Source organism: Gadus chalcogrammus, chromosome 4 (assembly GCF_026213295.1).
Source record: "Gadus chalcogrammus isolate NIFS_2021 chromosome 4, NIFS_Gcha_1.0, whole genome shotgun sequence".
Lineage (NCBI taxonomy): Eukaryota > Metazoa > Chordata > Actinopteri > Gadiformes > Gadidae > Gadus > Gadus chalcogrammus.
In genome coordinates this window covers 24,176,057-24,189,031 of record NC_079415.1, presented here as the reverse complement: position 1 = coordinate 24,189,031, position 12,975 = coordinate 24,176,057, and the positions used below count along the sequence as shown (strand labels likewise).

At 45.5% G+C, this 12,975-nt stretch overlaps 1 protein-coding gene across 1 annotated transcript in view; it reads right to left on the bottom strand.

The window, feature by feature from the left end:
* Positions 1-7,203: 7,203 nt before the first annotated feature.
* Positions 7,204-12,975, bottom strand: part of aamp (angio-associated, migratory cell protein) — a 49,098-nt gene continuing 43,326 nt past the window's right edge. Inside the window, exon 11 of the mRNA XM_056589683.1 lies at positions 7,204-8,351. Within this exon, the coding sequence (XP_056445658.1) occupies positions 8,276-8,351 (76 nt within the window). The 3' untranslated portion in view covers positions 7,204-8,275. The remainder of the gene's footprint in view (positions 8,352-12,975) is intronic.

Genomic DNA, 12,975 nt, shown 5'->3' with positions numbered 1-12,975 from the left:
GGTCAGGCGGGATAGGCTAGTGGGCACGGTGGAGAGAAATGCTCAGTTACCACTTGCAGAACCAGATGCAGATTGGGGTGATATCTCAGTTAATTTTGAACAGTTACAGAGAGAGGATGAGAGTTTGTTAAAAGCTTATGACAAGGTCAGGGAAGTTGGTGAGACCTCCACAGATGTACCTCCAGCTTTGTCGGGAGAGAGCTACCGGGTGAGAGAAGGGCTGTTGTACCATCAGCCAGGAGAGGGCAGGGCAGAGCAGCTGGTCGTGCCTAAACAGCTCAGAGAACGGGTGTTAGCTATGGGTCATAAAATACCTTGGTCAGGTCACTTGAGTAATGCCAAGAGCTTTGAAAGGATTGCAGCCAGGTTTTATTGGCCAGGGCTCTATATCGATGTGCAGCAGTATTGCAAAACCTGTCCCGAGTGCCAGGTAACTAGCAATAGGAGAACTAGCCCTTACCCACTACAGTCACTCCCTATAATAGAGGTTCCCTTTGCCCGCATAGCAATGGACCTTGTTGGACCCCTGGAAAGGACCAAAACAGGCTACAGGTATATATTAGTTATCTGCGACTATGCTGCCCGCTACCCCGAGGCCTTCCCGCTGCGCAGGATTTCAGCCCGTCCAATAGCACAGGCCCTGTTGCAACTTTTTTCGAGGGTAGGAATTCCCCAGGAGGTCCTCACTGACCAGGGCACTGCATTCCTTTCAAAGACCTTAAAGCAGGTGTACAGATTATTAGGCATTAAGGGCATTCGGACCACTCCTTACCACCCTCAGACAGATGGCCTTGTGGAGCGCTATAATCAAAAGTTAAAGGGCATGTTGAGGAAGTTTGTGGCAGTCAATGGGAAGGACTGGGACCACTGGCTGCCCTACTTGCTCTTTGCCTACCGGGAGGTTCCCCAGGCCTCCACTGGCTTCTCACCGTTTGAACTGCTCTATGGCCGACAGGTGAGGGGCCCGTTGGATGTGCTGAGAGAGGCATGGGCGGGACCTGAGACGCCCATGACCCAGAGCCTGGTAGCTCATGTCCTCGAAATGAGGAACAAGATGGAGGAGATGACTGAGCTAGTGCGGTCCAACATGGAGCAAGCCCAGTCACAACAAAAGACCTGGTACGACAAGTCTGCCAGGAAGAGGATCCTCCAACCGGGCCAGAAAGTTCTGCTTCTCCTGCCCACCTCGGAGAACAAGCTGCTTGCTAAGTGGCAAGGGCCTTACGAGGTGGTGCGGAAAATGGGTCCGGTGACCTACGAGATTGACCTCCCTGGCAGACGGAAACCCAGGCGGACCTTTCATGTCAACCTTCTGAAGGAGTGGCATGAGAGGCCACCGGAACTGCAGCTCAGGGTGCAGGCTGTGGCGGAGGAAGAGTGTCCAGAGCAGTTCTTCCCCATCAGCCAACAGTCCTCCACCCTGGACCTGTCTCACCTGACCTCCCGCCAGCAGAAGGAGCTAGCGGGGATTGCCGTCTGGCCTTTTCCAAGAAAGGCCGGGGTTCACAACCATTGTGGAACACTCCATTCCTCTCAAAGACGCTACCCCTGTGCGCAAACGGATGTACCGGGTTCCTGAGCATCTCCTGCCGTGCCTCAAAGCCGAGGTGGAGGAGATGTTGGCTTTGGGGGTGATTGAGAGGTCCTCCAGTGAGTGGAGTAACCCGGTGGTGCTAGTGCCCAAGAAGGATGGCACTATGCGCTTTTGTATTGACTTCCGCCAGGTGAATGCCCAATCACACTTTGACGCTTACCCAATGCCCCGGCTCGAGGACTTGATTGAGCGCCTGGGAAAAGCGTCCTACATCACTACCCTGGATTTATGCAAGGGCTACTGGCAGGTGCCCTTGGCCAAGGAGGCCAGGCATTGCTCAGGCTTTCGGACCCCACAGGGGCTTTTCCAGTTTCTGGTAATGCCCTTTGGCCTGCAGGGGGCACCAGCCAGTTTCCAGCGACTGATGGATATCGTCTTGGCGGGCACAGACGGCTTTGCGGCAGCCTACCTGGACGACATTGTGGTGTACAGCGTCACCTGGGAAGACCATCTGCGGAACCTCGATGATGTGCTGCAGCGCATCCAGCGGGCGGGGCTGACCATCCACCCCCTCAAGTGTGCGATAGCCAAGGAGGAGGTGAAGTACCTTGGCCATATTCTAGGCCCGGGTGTGATTCGGCCACAAAAGGACAAGGTCCAGGCGGTACAGGAATGCCAGCGCCCCAAGACTCAGAAGGACGTGAGGTCGTTCCTGGGTCTGGTGGGCTGGTATCGCCGTTTTGTGCCAGACTTCGCCCGACGAGCAGCTCCCTTGACTGACCTGACCAGGAAGTCAGGCTTCGCCAAGATACAGTGGGGGGAGGAGCAGGAGCGGGCGTTCCTGGACTTAAAGGGGGCGCCCTGCAAGGATCCTGTGCTCCAGAGCCCGGACTTCGAACAGCACTTCACTGTCCAGACCGACGCATCTGGTGTTGGTCTTGGGGCAGTACTGCTTCAAGGGGAGGGGGACAACATGAAGCCTGTAGCTTATGTAAGCCGCAAGTTGTTCCCCAGGGATGCGGCAGTCGAGCTAGAGTGCCTAGCTGTCAAGTGGGCACTAGACACTTTGAAATACTACCTGCTGGGTAGAGACTTTACACTGGAGACTGATCACCGCGCCTTGCGGTGGTTGGGGAGCATGAAGGACTCTTGGCACTGCAGCCATTTCGTTTCACGGTGCAGTACCGAGCGGGAAGGCAGAATACAGTAGCAGACTTTTTGTCTCGCCATCCGGTTGGCGAAACTCCGGAGGTGGTGGGAAATGTGAGAAGGTGAAATCCTCCCCCTTCTCACTGTCCCGCATTAGAGGAATTATTATTATTATTATTATATTGTGTGTGTATATATTAGATTGGGCTGGTATAGAATTGGTCTTCCATCCCGGTAGGGGGCAGTATGCTAAGGGAGCTTAGGATCAAAGTATCAGGGAATAGCCCAGGGGGGTGTTGATAGAAACAGCTGTTTTGTAAATATCTTTAGGTTCTGCACAGGGTTTGGGTATATATGTATTTGGTGATTGTTTGTTTAGTATCATGTTTATTTAGTATTCACACAATGTACTTTCTGTTCAGTTATGTTGGATTGTTAGATTTAGGTAAATGTTCCCCCAGCTAATGGTCTGGCCCATATGGCCGTGATTGGTCCAATTACCATTTCCCTATTTAAGGGCCTTTTCATTTGGTGTTTGAGGCGGAAGGTGGTGCTGGCTTGGAGTGAGGCCAGTACGAGAAACGTATGTTATGGTATGCTATTTTATGTTATCTTAGTTTGGTTTGCTGACTGATGCAGTCATTTCCTTTTCGTTTTTGAACGTTGCTCTATTTTTGTGAATGTTTGGAGAGATTAAAACTTCACTTTTCTTAGTCGTCAGTCCATTGCCCTCATTTTTGCCCACACTCGCGATACCCAGTTGCCCGTATCCCAGATACGTGGGGCGACCACGCCGGTCCCTCACAGTACCATATCAACGCTACGCATGCGTTTGTCGGCTCTTCAAGTTCTGGGGCAAGACCAGGGGGCTTGGTTCAGACAACGCTCACCGAAGGCCGTGCATTAAGTTAGTCTATTTCTGAGAACTTGACCCAAAAGATTGCAAAAGACTGTCGGCCGATTAATATTGTCGAGGACAAGGGCCTCGCGGAAGTGTTACAAGTTGCTTCACGCGACGCATTCTACAAGCCACCGTCAAGAGGCACAGTAATGACTAAAATCCACGACCTCTACAAAACGGAAAAGAAAAAGAAAGAAGAGGATTTGGCTGTAGCTGACTATGTCGCCCTGACAGGAGACCACTGGACCTCTGTGAGTAACAACAATTACCTGGGTGTAACTGCACATCATATCACTAAAACATGGGAACTGAAGTCGTTTGCGCTAACTACAATGAAAACAGAAGAGCGTCACTTTGCAGAAGCATGTGCAGAGCAGTTCCTAACAGTAGCACGCAAGTGGGAAATAGAAGGAAAAGTCACAACTATAGGGACCGACAGCGCACGCAATATGATCGCTGCGGCTAGACTTTTGACATTTGAGCACATGCCTTGCATAGCTCACATCCTACAGAGAAGCATCACGGTGAGCCTCTCTGACAGCGGATTTGTGCATGCATTGTCCAAGTCTCGCAAAATTGTGGGCCACTTCAAACACAGTCCGGCAAACACCGCAGAGCTTCAAGCACAACAAGCTGCCCTTGGACAGAAGCAGGAGCCGCTGGTCCAGGACGTTCCAACACGTTGGAATTCGACGGTGGATATGGTCAAGCGTCTGAAACGCAATCAAGCAGCAATAAAAGCAACCCTGGACCAACAGCAGCAAAAACTCATTATGCTGACACCACCAGAATGGGACAAGGTGCAAAGACTTGACTCTTCTAGAGCCCTGTCGGTAAGTAATCCACATATTAATTATTAATAGGCCTATAGTTTGAAATAAAATGTAATTAATTAAATTGAAATTATATGTTACCTTTTTGTAAACTGTCGTGGCAATTTCTGTATCAGATATTGCGTCTAAGCAGATGAGATATTTAGATGCAAAAAGCACGCAATACTGTTGACAATTAGTGGTCATATATATTTGTAATAAAAGTACGAACAAAGATACATCAAAACATGCATCAACAAACAACATAACAGGCATACATTACAAGTCTTTGTTCACCAGATTGTTATCTTTACAGTTGAAGCTCCCCCCCCCGAGGCTAAGGTGGGGTCGGCGGCCGTACCATGTAACCTCTGGCTTTGTTTACGCTAGCCAGAGTGTCGAGGACTTCAAAGCATTGCTTCGGAGATGACACACGAAAAGATAGGAACAGGCAGGCAATAAAATGCATCACACGACTCTCGGGGTTCACACTTTAAATCACCCAAAAGGAGAGCAGAAGGCAGACACTATATAAAATTACACAGAATAGCAACAAAACTTAAATTCATATAGACCAAAACAATACAACATGTAGATTTTCCATCATAAAACTACCAACTTCTGATGTAATAACTTAATGATGTGTGTGTGTGTGTGTGTGTGTGTGTGTGTGTGTGTGTGTGTGTGTGTGTGTGTGTGTGTGTGTGTGTGTGTGTTTCATTCAACTGCAGGTATGTAACTGAGATCCTGGGTGGGGAGGCCTATGAATCCTGCTCTGTTGTACTGCCTGCCCTCTGCCACTTGCGTCGTGTAATGGAGGTCTCTGATGAGGACCCTGCATATGTGGTGCGATTTAAGACGGCATTCAAAGAAGACCTAGCCTCCCGCCAAGAAAAGACCAACAACGCATGGCTCAAGCTTGCAACGGCCCTGGATCCACGCTTTAAAGACTTGAAGACCCTGCCCAAGAGTGAAAGAGAAGAGGTGTGGACCACACTGGGAGGCATGCTGCATGAACAATCACCAAGAAGGTCTCCACAGACTTCTGAAGATGGGCCACCCGAGAAGAAAATGAGCCTGCTCCTACAAATGTGCTCAGATTCAGATTCTGATGAGGAGGTGCAGCCTGGCAGAGACATACACAGGTACAGGGCAGAGCCCTGCATTAGTATGGAGGACTGTCCATTGCAGTGGTGGTCTGCTCATTCAGGAGCCCATGACAAGCTGGCCCTGCTGGCTCGCAAATACCTAGCGACTCCTGCATCCATAGTTCCATGTGAAAGACTCTTCTCAGTGGCAGGCCAAATCGTGCAAAAGAAACGGTCAGCCTTACTTTCAGAAAATGTCAACCAGTTAGTTTGCCTCAGCAACTGGCTAAAAGAAGAATAGCCAAGAGAGACACATTTTATTGTATGAAGGTGTGGTAGTTTGTTAATTTAAAAAAGGGGAAAATGTTCAACCAATGTTTAACCATTCTAAACTTAGCAATGGCTAAGATGCCCATAACGTTTGGGATGACTGTTATCTTTAAGTTTGATTAAAAAAATAAAAATAAAAATGTGATATGCTCATAGGCATTGCAAAGAGACAAACAAAAATTGAAATATGGTGTGGTATGTTTAAGTTCGATTTTATTTTTCATTATTAATGACACCATCATCTGGATTCTTTCATGAATAAAAGAACATGCTAAATGCCTATATATCCACCTTCTGTCATTTATCTTTCCGTTCCTACAACAATATACAGAGAAATTCAGAAATTCTGGGCATATTTATGAATGGTAATTAATCGTGATTAATCGTGATTAATCCACAGCTACCCTGTGATTAATCAGATAAAAAATGTTAATCTTTTGACAGCCCTAATATATACACACATATATATATATATATATATATATGTGTATAATATATATATATATATATATATATATATATATATATATATATATATATATATATATATATACACATATATATATATATATATATTATACACATATATATATATATATATATATTATACACATATATATATATATATATATATTATACACATATATATATATATATATATATTATACACATATATATATATATATATATATATATTATACACATATATATATATATATTATACACATATATATATATATATTATACACATATATATATATATATTATACACATATATATATATATATTATACACATATATATATATATATTATACACATATATATATACACACATAAAAGTGTAAAGTGCTACCCAAAGTAGTGTGCAAAACGTTTTCAGTCCCATTCAGACCATCCTCAGTGCAAACATACAAAGGTAAAAGACTTCCTTATATAGACTATGACTAGTTGGTTGCAGACATGTCAATCAAAAGGTCAGGTTGGTTGACGTGTTGACTAGACATTTTAAACCTATTTTCACTTTTCTTGACAACATACATGGCTGAGCTCAAGCCTGAATTCAGGCACCACACCTGAACTCTATCAGGCCTGAATAACGTAATGAGATTAAAGGCAAGAAAGAAGTAGTTTCTTTGATGCCGTCCATAGCTTAACTGAACTGATAGGGATTTAACTTCAAGAACCAGAAGGAACAAGACAGAACTTAGAACAAAGCTAAGTTGCAGACTAAACTGAATTAAGTACCACTAAAGTGTACATCTGTGTTTCTATATTCGTAGCCTTGTGCTACCCCTGATGACTAAAACCGTTGAGATGACTAAAAGCATTTATGTCTGGCCTCAGTCTGCTAATCGAGCCACTTGGAGCAGTGACAACATTCACTTTTAACATTGTTTTTCATGGAGGGAGACTTAAACCGCTGGCTTAAAAGCTTCAGGACAAACAAACAGACTAGCCAGGACTAGCTAGAGTGGCACTTATTTGGGATGGATAAGGAAGAGACAGAGACGGTCGGTATTCTAAGTATTTTAATTGCTTTTCAACGAGAACCAAGTTCAATATTTACACTGGAGTTGCGCTGAGGTTAAAAGGGGGGGGGGGGGGGGGGGAGAGTATGGTGGTCAGAAGGGAGTGGACAGTTTGTGCTGAATCATCTTTGAACACATCGAACCCTGAACGGACTTCAAATGAAAGAACGGGAACTCAATGTTTCGGGGTTTGTTTATTTGAGCGTGAGAGGAAAATAATAAAATGATATAAGCAAAGAATGAGCACTTTAGAGCTATGCTCGCCGGGAAAACATCTTGAAGAGTTACAGAGTGATGCTGAGTCACTGGGGACAGGAAGAGAGCAGGTTTCCCTCCTTCAGTTTCACCGCTCAACCTGTTATTTATATGATCTCTAACTACAGAGAAACAATAGAAAAAATACTGAGCGGTTTGCTGCTGTGTGGCTAGGACCCGGTTACCACAGCAACCCCTTTTTCTGTTGTGTTGGGGAAATTTCAAATGAACCCCAATGACATGTAAGACCCTCACAAGTAGTGCTTGCACTGCTCACAAGAACACTATGAGAGGAGAGGAAGAGGGGGTTGGGGAATGAAATGATGAAGAGCTCGTCTCCACAGAAAGCCGTCCGTTGTGGTTGTTCCTCACAGACCTTTGGATCTGGTCCACCACCCCACCCCCCAAGGCAAGGCCTCCCGATCCTCCACCAGGTGGGACGCTGATAATCCATCTCAACCCATTTCAATCCACCCATTAGTGACATCACAAATGTGGGCGTGTCCACCCAGATGTCTGACGGACAGGTGGACTGAACCAACTAGTGGGGTCGATCTGACTGATGTTTGATGACGTCACTGATGGGTGGATTTGAATGGCGGATCGACGTAACACCTGGTGTTGAATGAGTTTGAGGGGCCTATGATCTACAGTCAAAGGCCCCTCCCCCCTCACTTTATCGGTCGGGGCGTTGGAGGCAGAAGACCTTCGCCTGGTGGTCCCCCGACGCCGTCACCACCATGGAGGAGTCCCTACAGAAAGAGATAGGGACAGAGACATACATTTTTGTTCAAATTTGGCTCCCCTATGAATATAAAAGCATGTAAAAAAATAAGAAAATAAATATGTTAGTCAAAAAAAAAAATCTAATTATATATACAGGTCATACTCAGAAAATTTGAATATCGTGCAAAAGTTCATTTATTTCAGTAATTCAATTTAAAAGGTCATACTTATACATTATGTAGACTCATTGCATGCAAAGTGAGATATTCCAAGCCTTTATTTGTTATAATTTTGAAGATTATGGTTTACAGCTTATGAAAACCCAAAATTCAAAATCTCAGAAAATTAGAATATTACATTAAATAAAGAAATGTTGGCCCTATGAAAAGTATAATCATGCATATTGGTTTAGGCCCCTTTTGCATGAATTACTGCCTTAATGCGGCGTGGCATGGATGCTAGCCTGTGGCACTGCTGAGGTGTTATGGATGACCAGGATGCTTCAATATCGGCCTTCAGCTCTTTGGCATTGTTCGGTCTCATGTCTTCTATCTTTCTCTTGGCAATGCCCCATAGAGAATCTATGGGGCATTCAGGTTCAGGTCAGGCGAGTTTGCTGGCCAATCAAGGACGGTAATCCCATGGTCATTGAACCAGTTTTTGTAGTAGTTTTGAAGTTTTGGCAGTGTGGGCAGGTGCCAAATCCTGCGGGAAAATGAAGTCAGCATCCCCATAAAGGTGGTCCGCTGAAGAAAGCATGAAGTGCTCTAAAATGTACTGGTAGACGGCTGCGTTGACTCTGGTCTTAATAAAGCACAGTGGACCAACACTAGCAGATGACATGGCTTCCCAAACCAACGCAGACTGTGGAAACTTCACACTGGACTTCAAACATCTTGCATTCTGTACCTCTCCAATCTTTCTCCAGACTCTGGGACCTTGGTTTCCAAATGAGATGCAAAAATTGCTCTCATCCAAAAAGAGGACTTTGGACCATTGAGCAACAGACCAGTTATTTTTTTCTTTAGCCCAGGCAAGACGTTTCTGACGTTGCTTTTTGTTCAGGAGCAGCTTGACAAGAGGAATACGACATTTAAAGCCCATTTCACAGATTTGTCTGTGTGTGGCGGCTCTTGATGCACTCACCCCAGCCTCGGTCCAATCCTTGTGAAGCTCTCCCAACACTTTTGAAAGGCCTTTTGCGCACAATCCTCTCCAGGCTGCGGTCGTCCCTGCTGCTTGTGCACCTTTTTCTTCCACACTTTGCCCTTCCACTTAACTTTCTATTAATGTGCTTTGATACAGCACTTTGCGAACATCCAACTTCTTTTGCAATTACCTTCTGAGGCTTTCCCTTCTTATGGAGGGTGTCAATGATGGTTTTCTGCACAACTGTCAGGTCAGCAGTCTTCCCCATGATTGTGAATCCTACTGAAGCAGGCTGAGAGACCATTTAAAGGCTCAGGGACTCTTTTCAGGTGTTTTGGATTAATTAACTGATTAGAATGTGACACTTTGAGCCTACAATATGGAACCAACATTCTATTTTTCTGAGATTTTGAATTTTGGGTTTTCATAAATTGTAAGCAATAATCTTCCAAATTATAACAAATAAAGGCTTGGAATATCTCACTTTGCATGTAATGAGTCTACCTAATGTATTAGTTTGGCCTTTTAAGTTGAATTAGTGTATGATGAGTATGACCTGTATTTATTACATGGCTCTTCTCAATGCTGTGGAACGCTAAGCATATAATGACGGCTGTCAAGGAAAGTGGATTTTTTGTCTCTGATTCACGTCTTTGGTATAACTCCGCAATAATCCGGTCACTTATCAACCTCAGCGTATTCGGTTGTTAAGCGACGTCAACGTGTTTGGAGGACTATTTCTCTGCTGATCAACACTACTAATGGTAATTGTAAAAAGACACACTGTGTGAAGTTATTTTTTCGTTTTGGCAAGTAGCCGTGTAATAAGCGGGATAATGTATAGAACATCGCCGGTAATTCAGGGTGAAGCAAGACACCTCCGCTTCGCGTCGGTGTCCTGTTTGCCCTGTCGGGGCTAATTTTCCTGATAATGATTGTCGTTCTATACATTATCCCATGTATATATATATTAGTGCTGTCAGTTAAACGCGTTATTAACGGCGTTAACGCAAACCAATTTTAACGGCGTTAATATTTTTATCGCGCGATTAACTCAATTTATTTATTTATTTTTCTTTGGCTCAAAACAAAGAAGCAGTAGCCTGACTGCTATGTTCAAGGCAGTATGTTTGTATGTTCATCGATTAATTGCACTATAGGCTTTTTTTTTGTATCCTGTTTTGATCAGTATATGCCAATGTTGTTATCAATAAAAAACATTTGCACAAGGCAAGCCGATGCACTTCTCCATGTTGATAAGAGCATTCAAATGAGAAAAATTAATGGGACAAAGAAATCAAGGGATATTTAACATAGAAAAAAGAATTGTGATTAAACGTGAGTTAACTATGACATTAATGTGATTAATCGTGATTAAATATTGTAATCGCTTGACAGCACTAATATATATATATATAAGGAAATTTGTGTGGTTGATTATTCCTCTGTGGTATCAATGCTTTTTGGCAATAAATCTTATTCCGTTGGAAAGCCTGTATAGTTCCCTTTCAAATGGTGCCCCATTTGTAGGGAACATGCACTTGAAGGATGAGCAGCAGAGCTGAGTATGTGGGTTGCGCCCATGAAAAATGTTCTCTGCCAATGCCAAACAGCTTATTCTGCCATTGAATCGTTTGGTGTTTGGTGGATTGGATGATTGAAATAGAAACAAGACAATATCCAAGGAACAAGACATATTGGCAATTTAACAAACAAGAGCCTCAGTAGCGTGTGGAAGAACCATACACAGCCACAACAGCATGGCCCCTCCTCCTTGTGCTGGTCACCAGCCTGGTCACACACTGCTGTGGGATGGCATCCCATTCGTCAACCAGCATTTGTGCAAGTTAGCCAACGTGGTTGTGTTGGTCACTCTGGCACGAGCAGCATGCCCAAGCTGATCCCACAAGTTTTCAATGGGGTTGAGGTCAGGACTGCTAGCAGGCCATTCCATCCTCTCCACTCTCATATTCTGGAGGTAGTCCCTGATGGCGAGCGTTGTCATCTTGGAGGATCGAGATCGGTCCCAGACTGTGGAGATATGGGATTGCCACTGGTTGCAGAATCTCATTTCTATATCTCTCTGCATTGAGATTGCCTCCAATGATGACAAGCCTCGATTTTCCAGTGAGGGAGATGCCGCCCCACACCATCACACACACTGCCTCCACGAAAATATGTTATTCTATCGGTGCAGCAATCAGCATAGCGTTCTCCGCGTCTTCTCCACACTTTGACGCTTTGATCCAACTGCCGTAGGCAGAATCGGGACTCATCACTGAACATAACGTTCCTCCACATGTTCAGGTTCCAGTGCACGTGTTGCCGACACTAGCGCAAACGGGCCTGATGGTGAAGGGCAATCATGGCAGGACTCCTGGCAGCCCTATGAGGCCGTAGATTGGCGGCGTGTAGTCTGTTCCGGATTGTCTGGGCAGAGAGCTGTCGGCCATATCGTCCTGCAAACCTTGACTGCAAATCTGTAGAAGACAGCCTAAATCTGTAGAAGACAGAAGACAGCATAATGCCGCGTTTCCACTGCAGGGTGCAATACGGTTCGGTTCGCAAAGGTGCGGTACGGATTGCGTTTCCACCGCCAAAAGTGGGCGTGACCCGGACTGAGCCGTACTCGTTTTGCCCTCGTTTTCAGTACTCCTCCGTTGGGGTACTGAAAACGAGACGAGATGCCTGAAAGGGTACCGGAAAATTCGAGCTACACACCCCCTCCGTTGAATGGTCGACAGAACCGTCACTTCCGGGCGACGTGGGGATAAAAACAAACAAACAGCAGCCTCGAGGTATTATTCTTTACAATGAACATGTTGCGTAAAACGCTTGCTTGGGCGAACAAGGAGGTGGAGACGTTCCTCTGCATTCTTTGGGAGGAAGACGTTGTTTACGATGTTTACGTAGCTGCCGCGGCGATCGACATCTGGCCTACCATTAAGGGTACTGTCGGCGGTGGAAACGCAACCTCGGAACTGAGCTGGGCTATACCGCCCCCTCCCTCCCGGACTGAGGCGAACCGAAACGTACTGCAGTGGAAACGCGGCATAAGGGCTGACAGGGTGATGAAATGGTCTTCTTGGGGCGTCATCTTCTTGGGACGCCCACTTCGCGGCCTGTCTTTGACATCCCCCGTTATATGGAACTTGGCCTTCAGTTTGGAGAGGGTACTAGGGCTCACTCCAAATAATGCTGCAACTTGGTTTTGCGGAACACCAGCTTGAAGTTGCCCTATCGCAAGGGCCCTATCCAGATCAGTCAAACGCGGCATGCCGATTCTTGGAGAAGACACTTACTGACTGTAGCTGTACTTACAGTAGTAGTGCCCATGCTCACAGGTGCTGCCAATCAGGTTCCAATCAGGCACCTGATTGGCAGCACCTGGGGCTACCAGAAGCTCAAAACAAGGGTCAATAGCAACAGCAAAATAACCGGTTTGGCAATGGCAGAAAAGATTTGGCACATTTTTCATGGGCGCAACCCACATACTCAGCG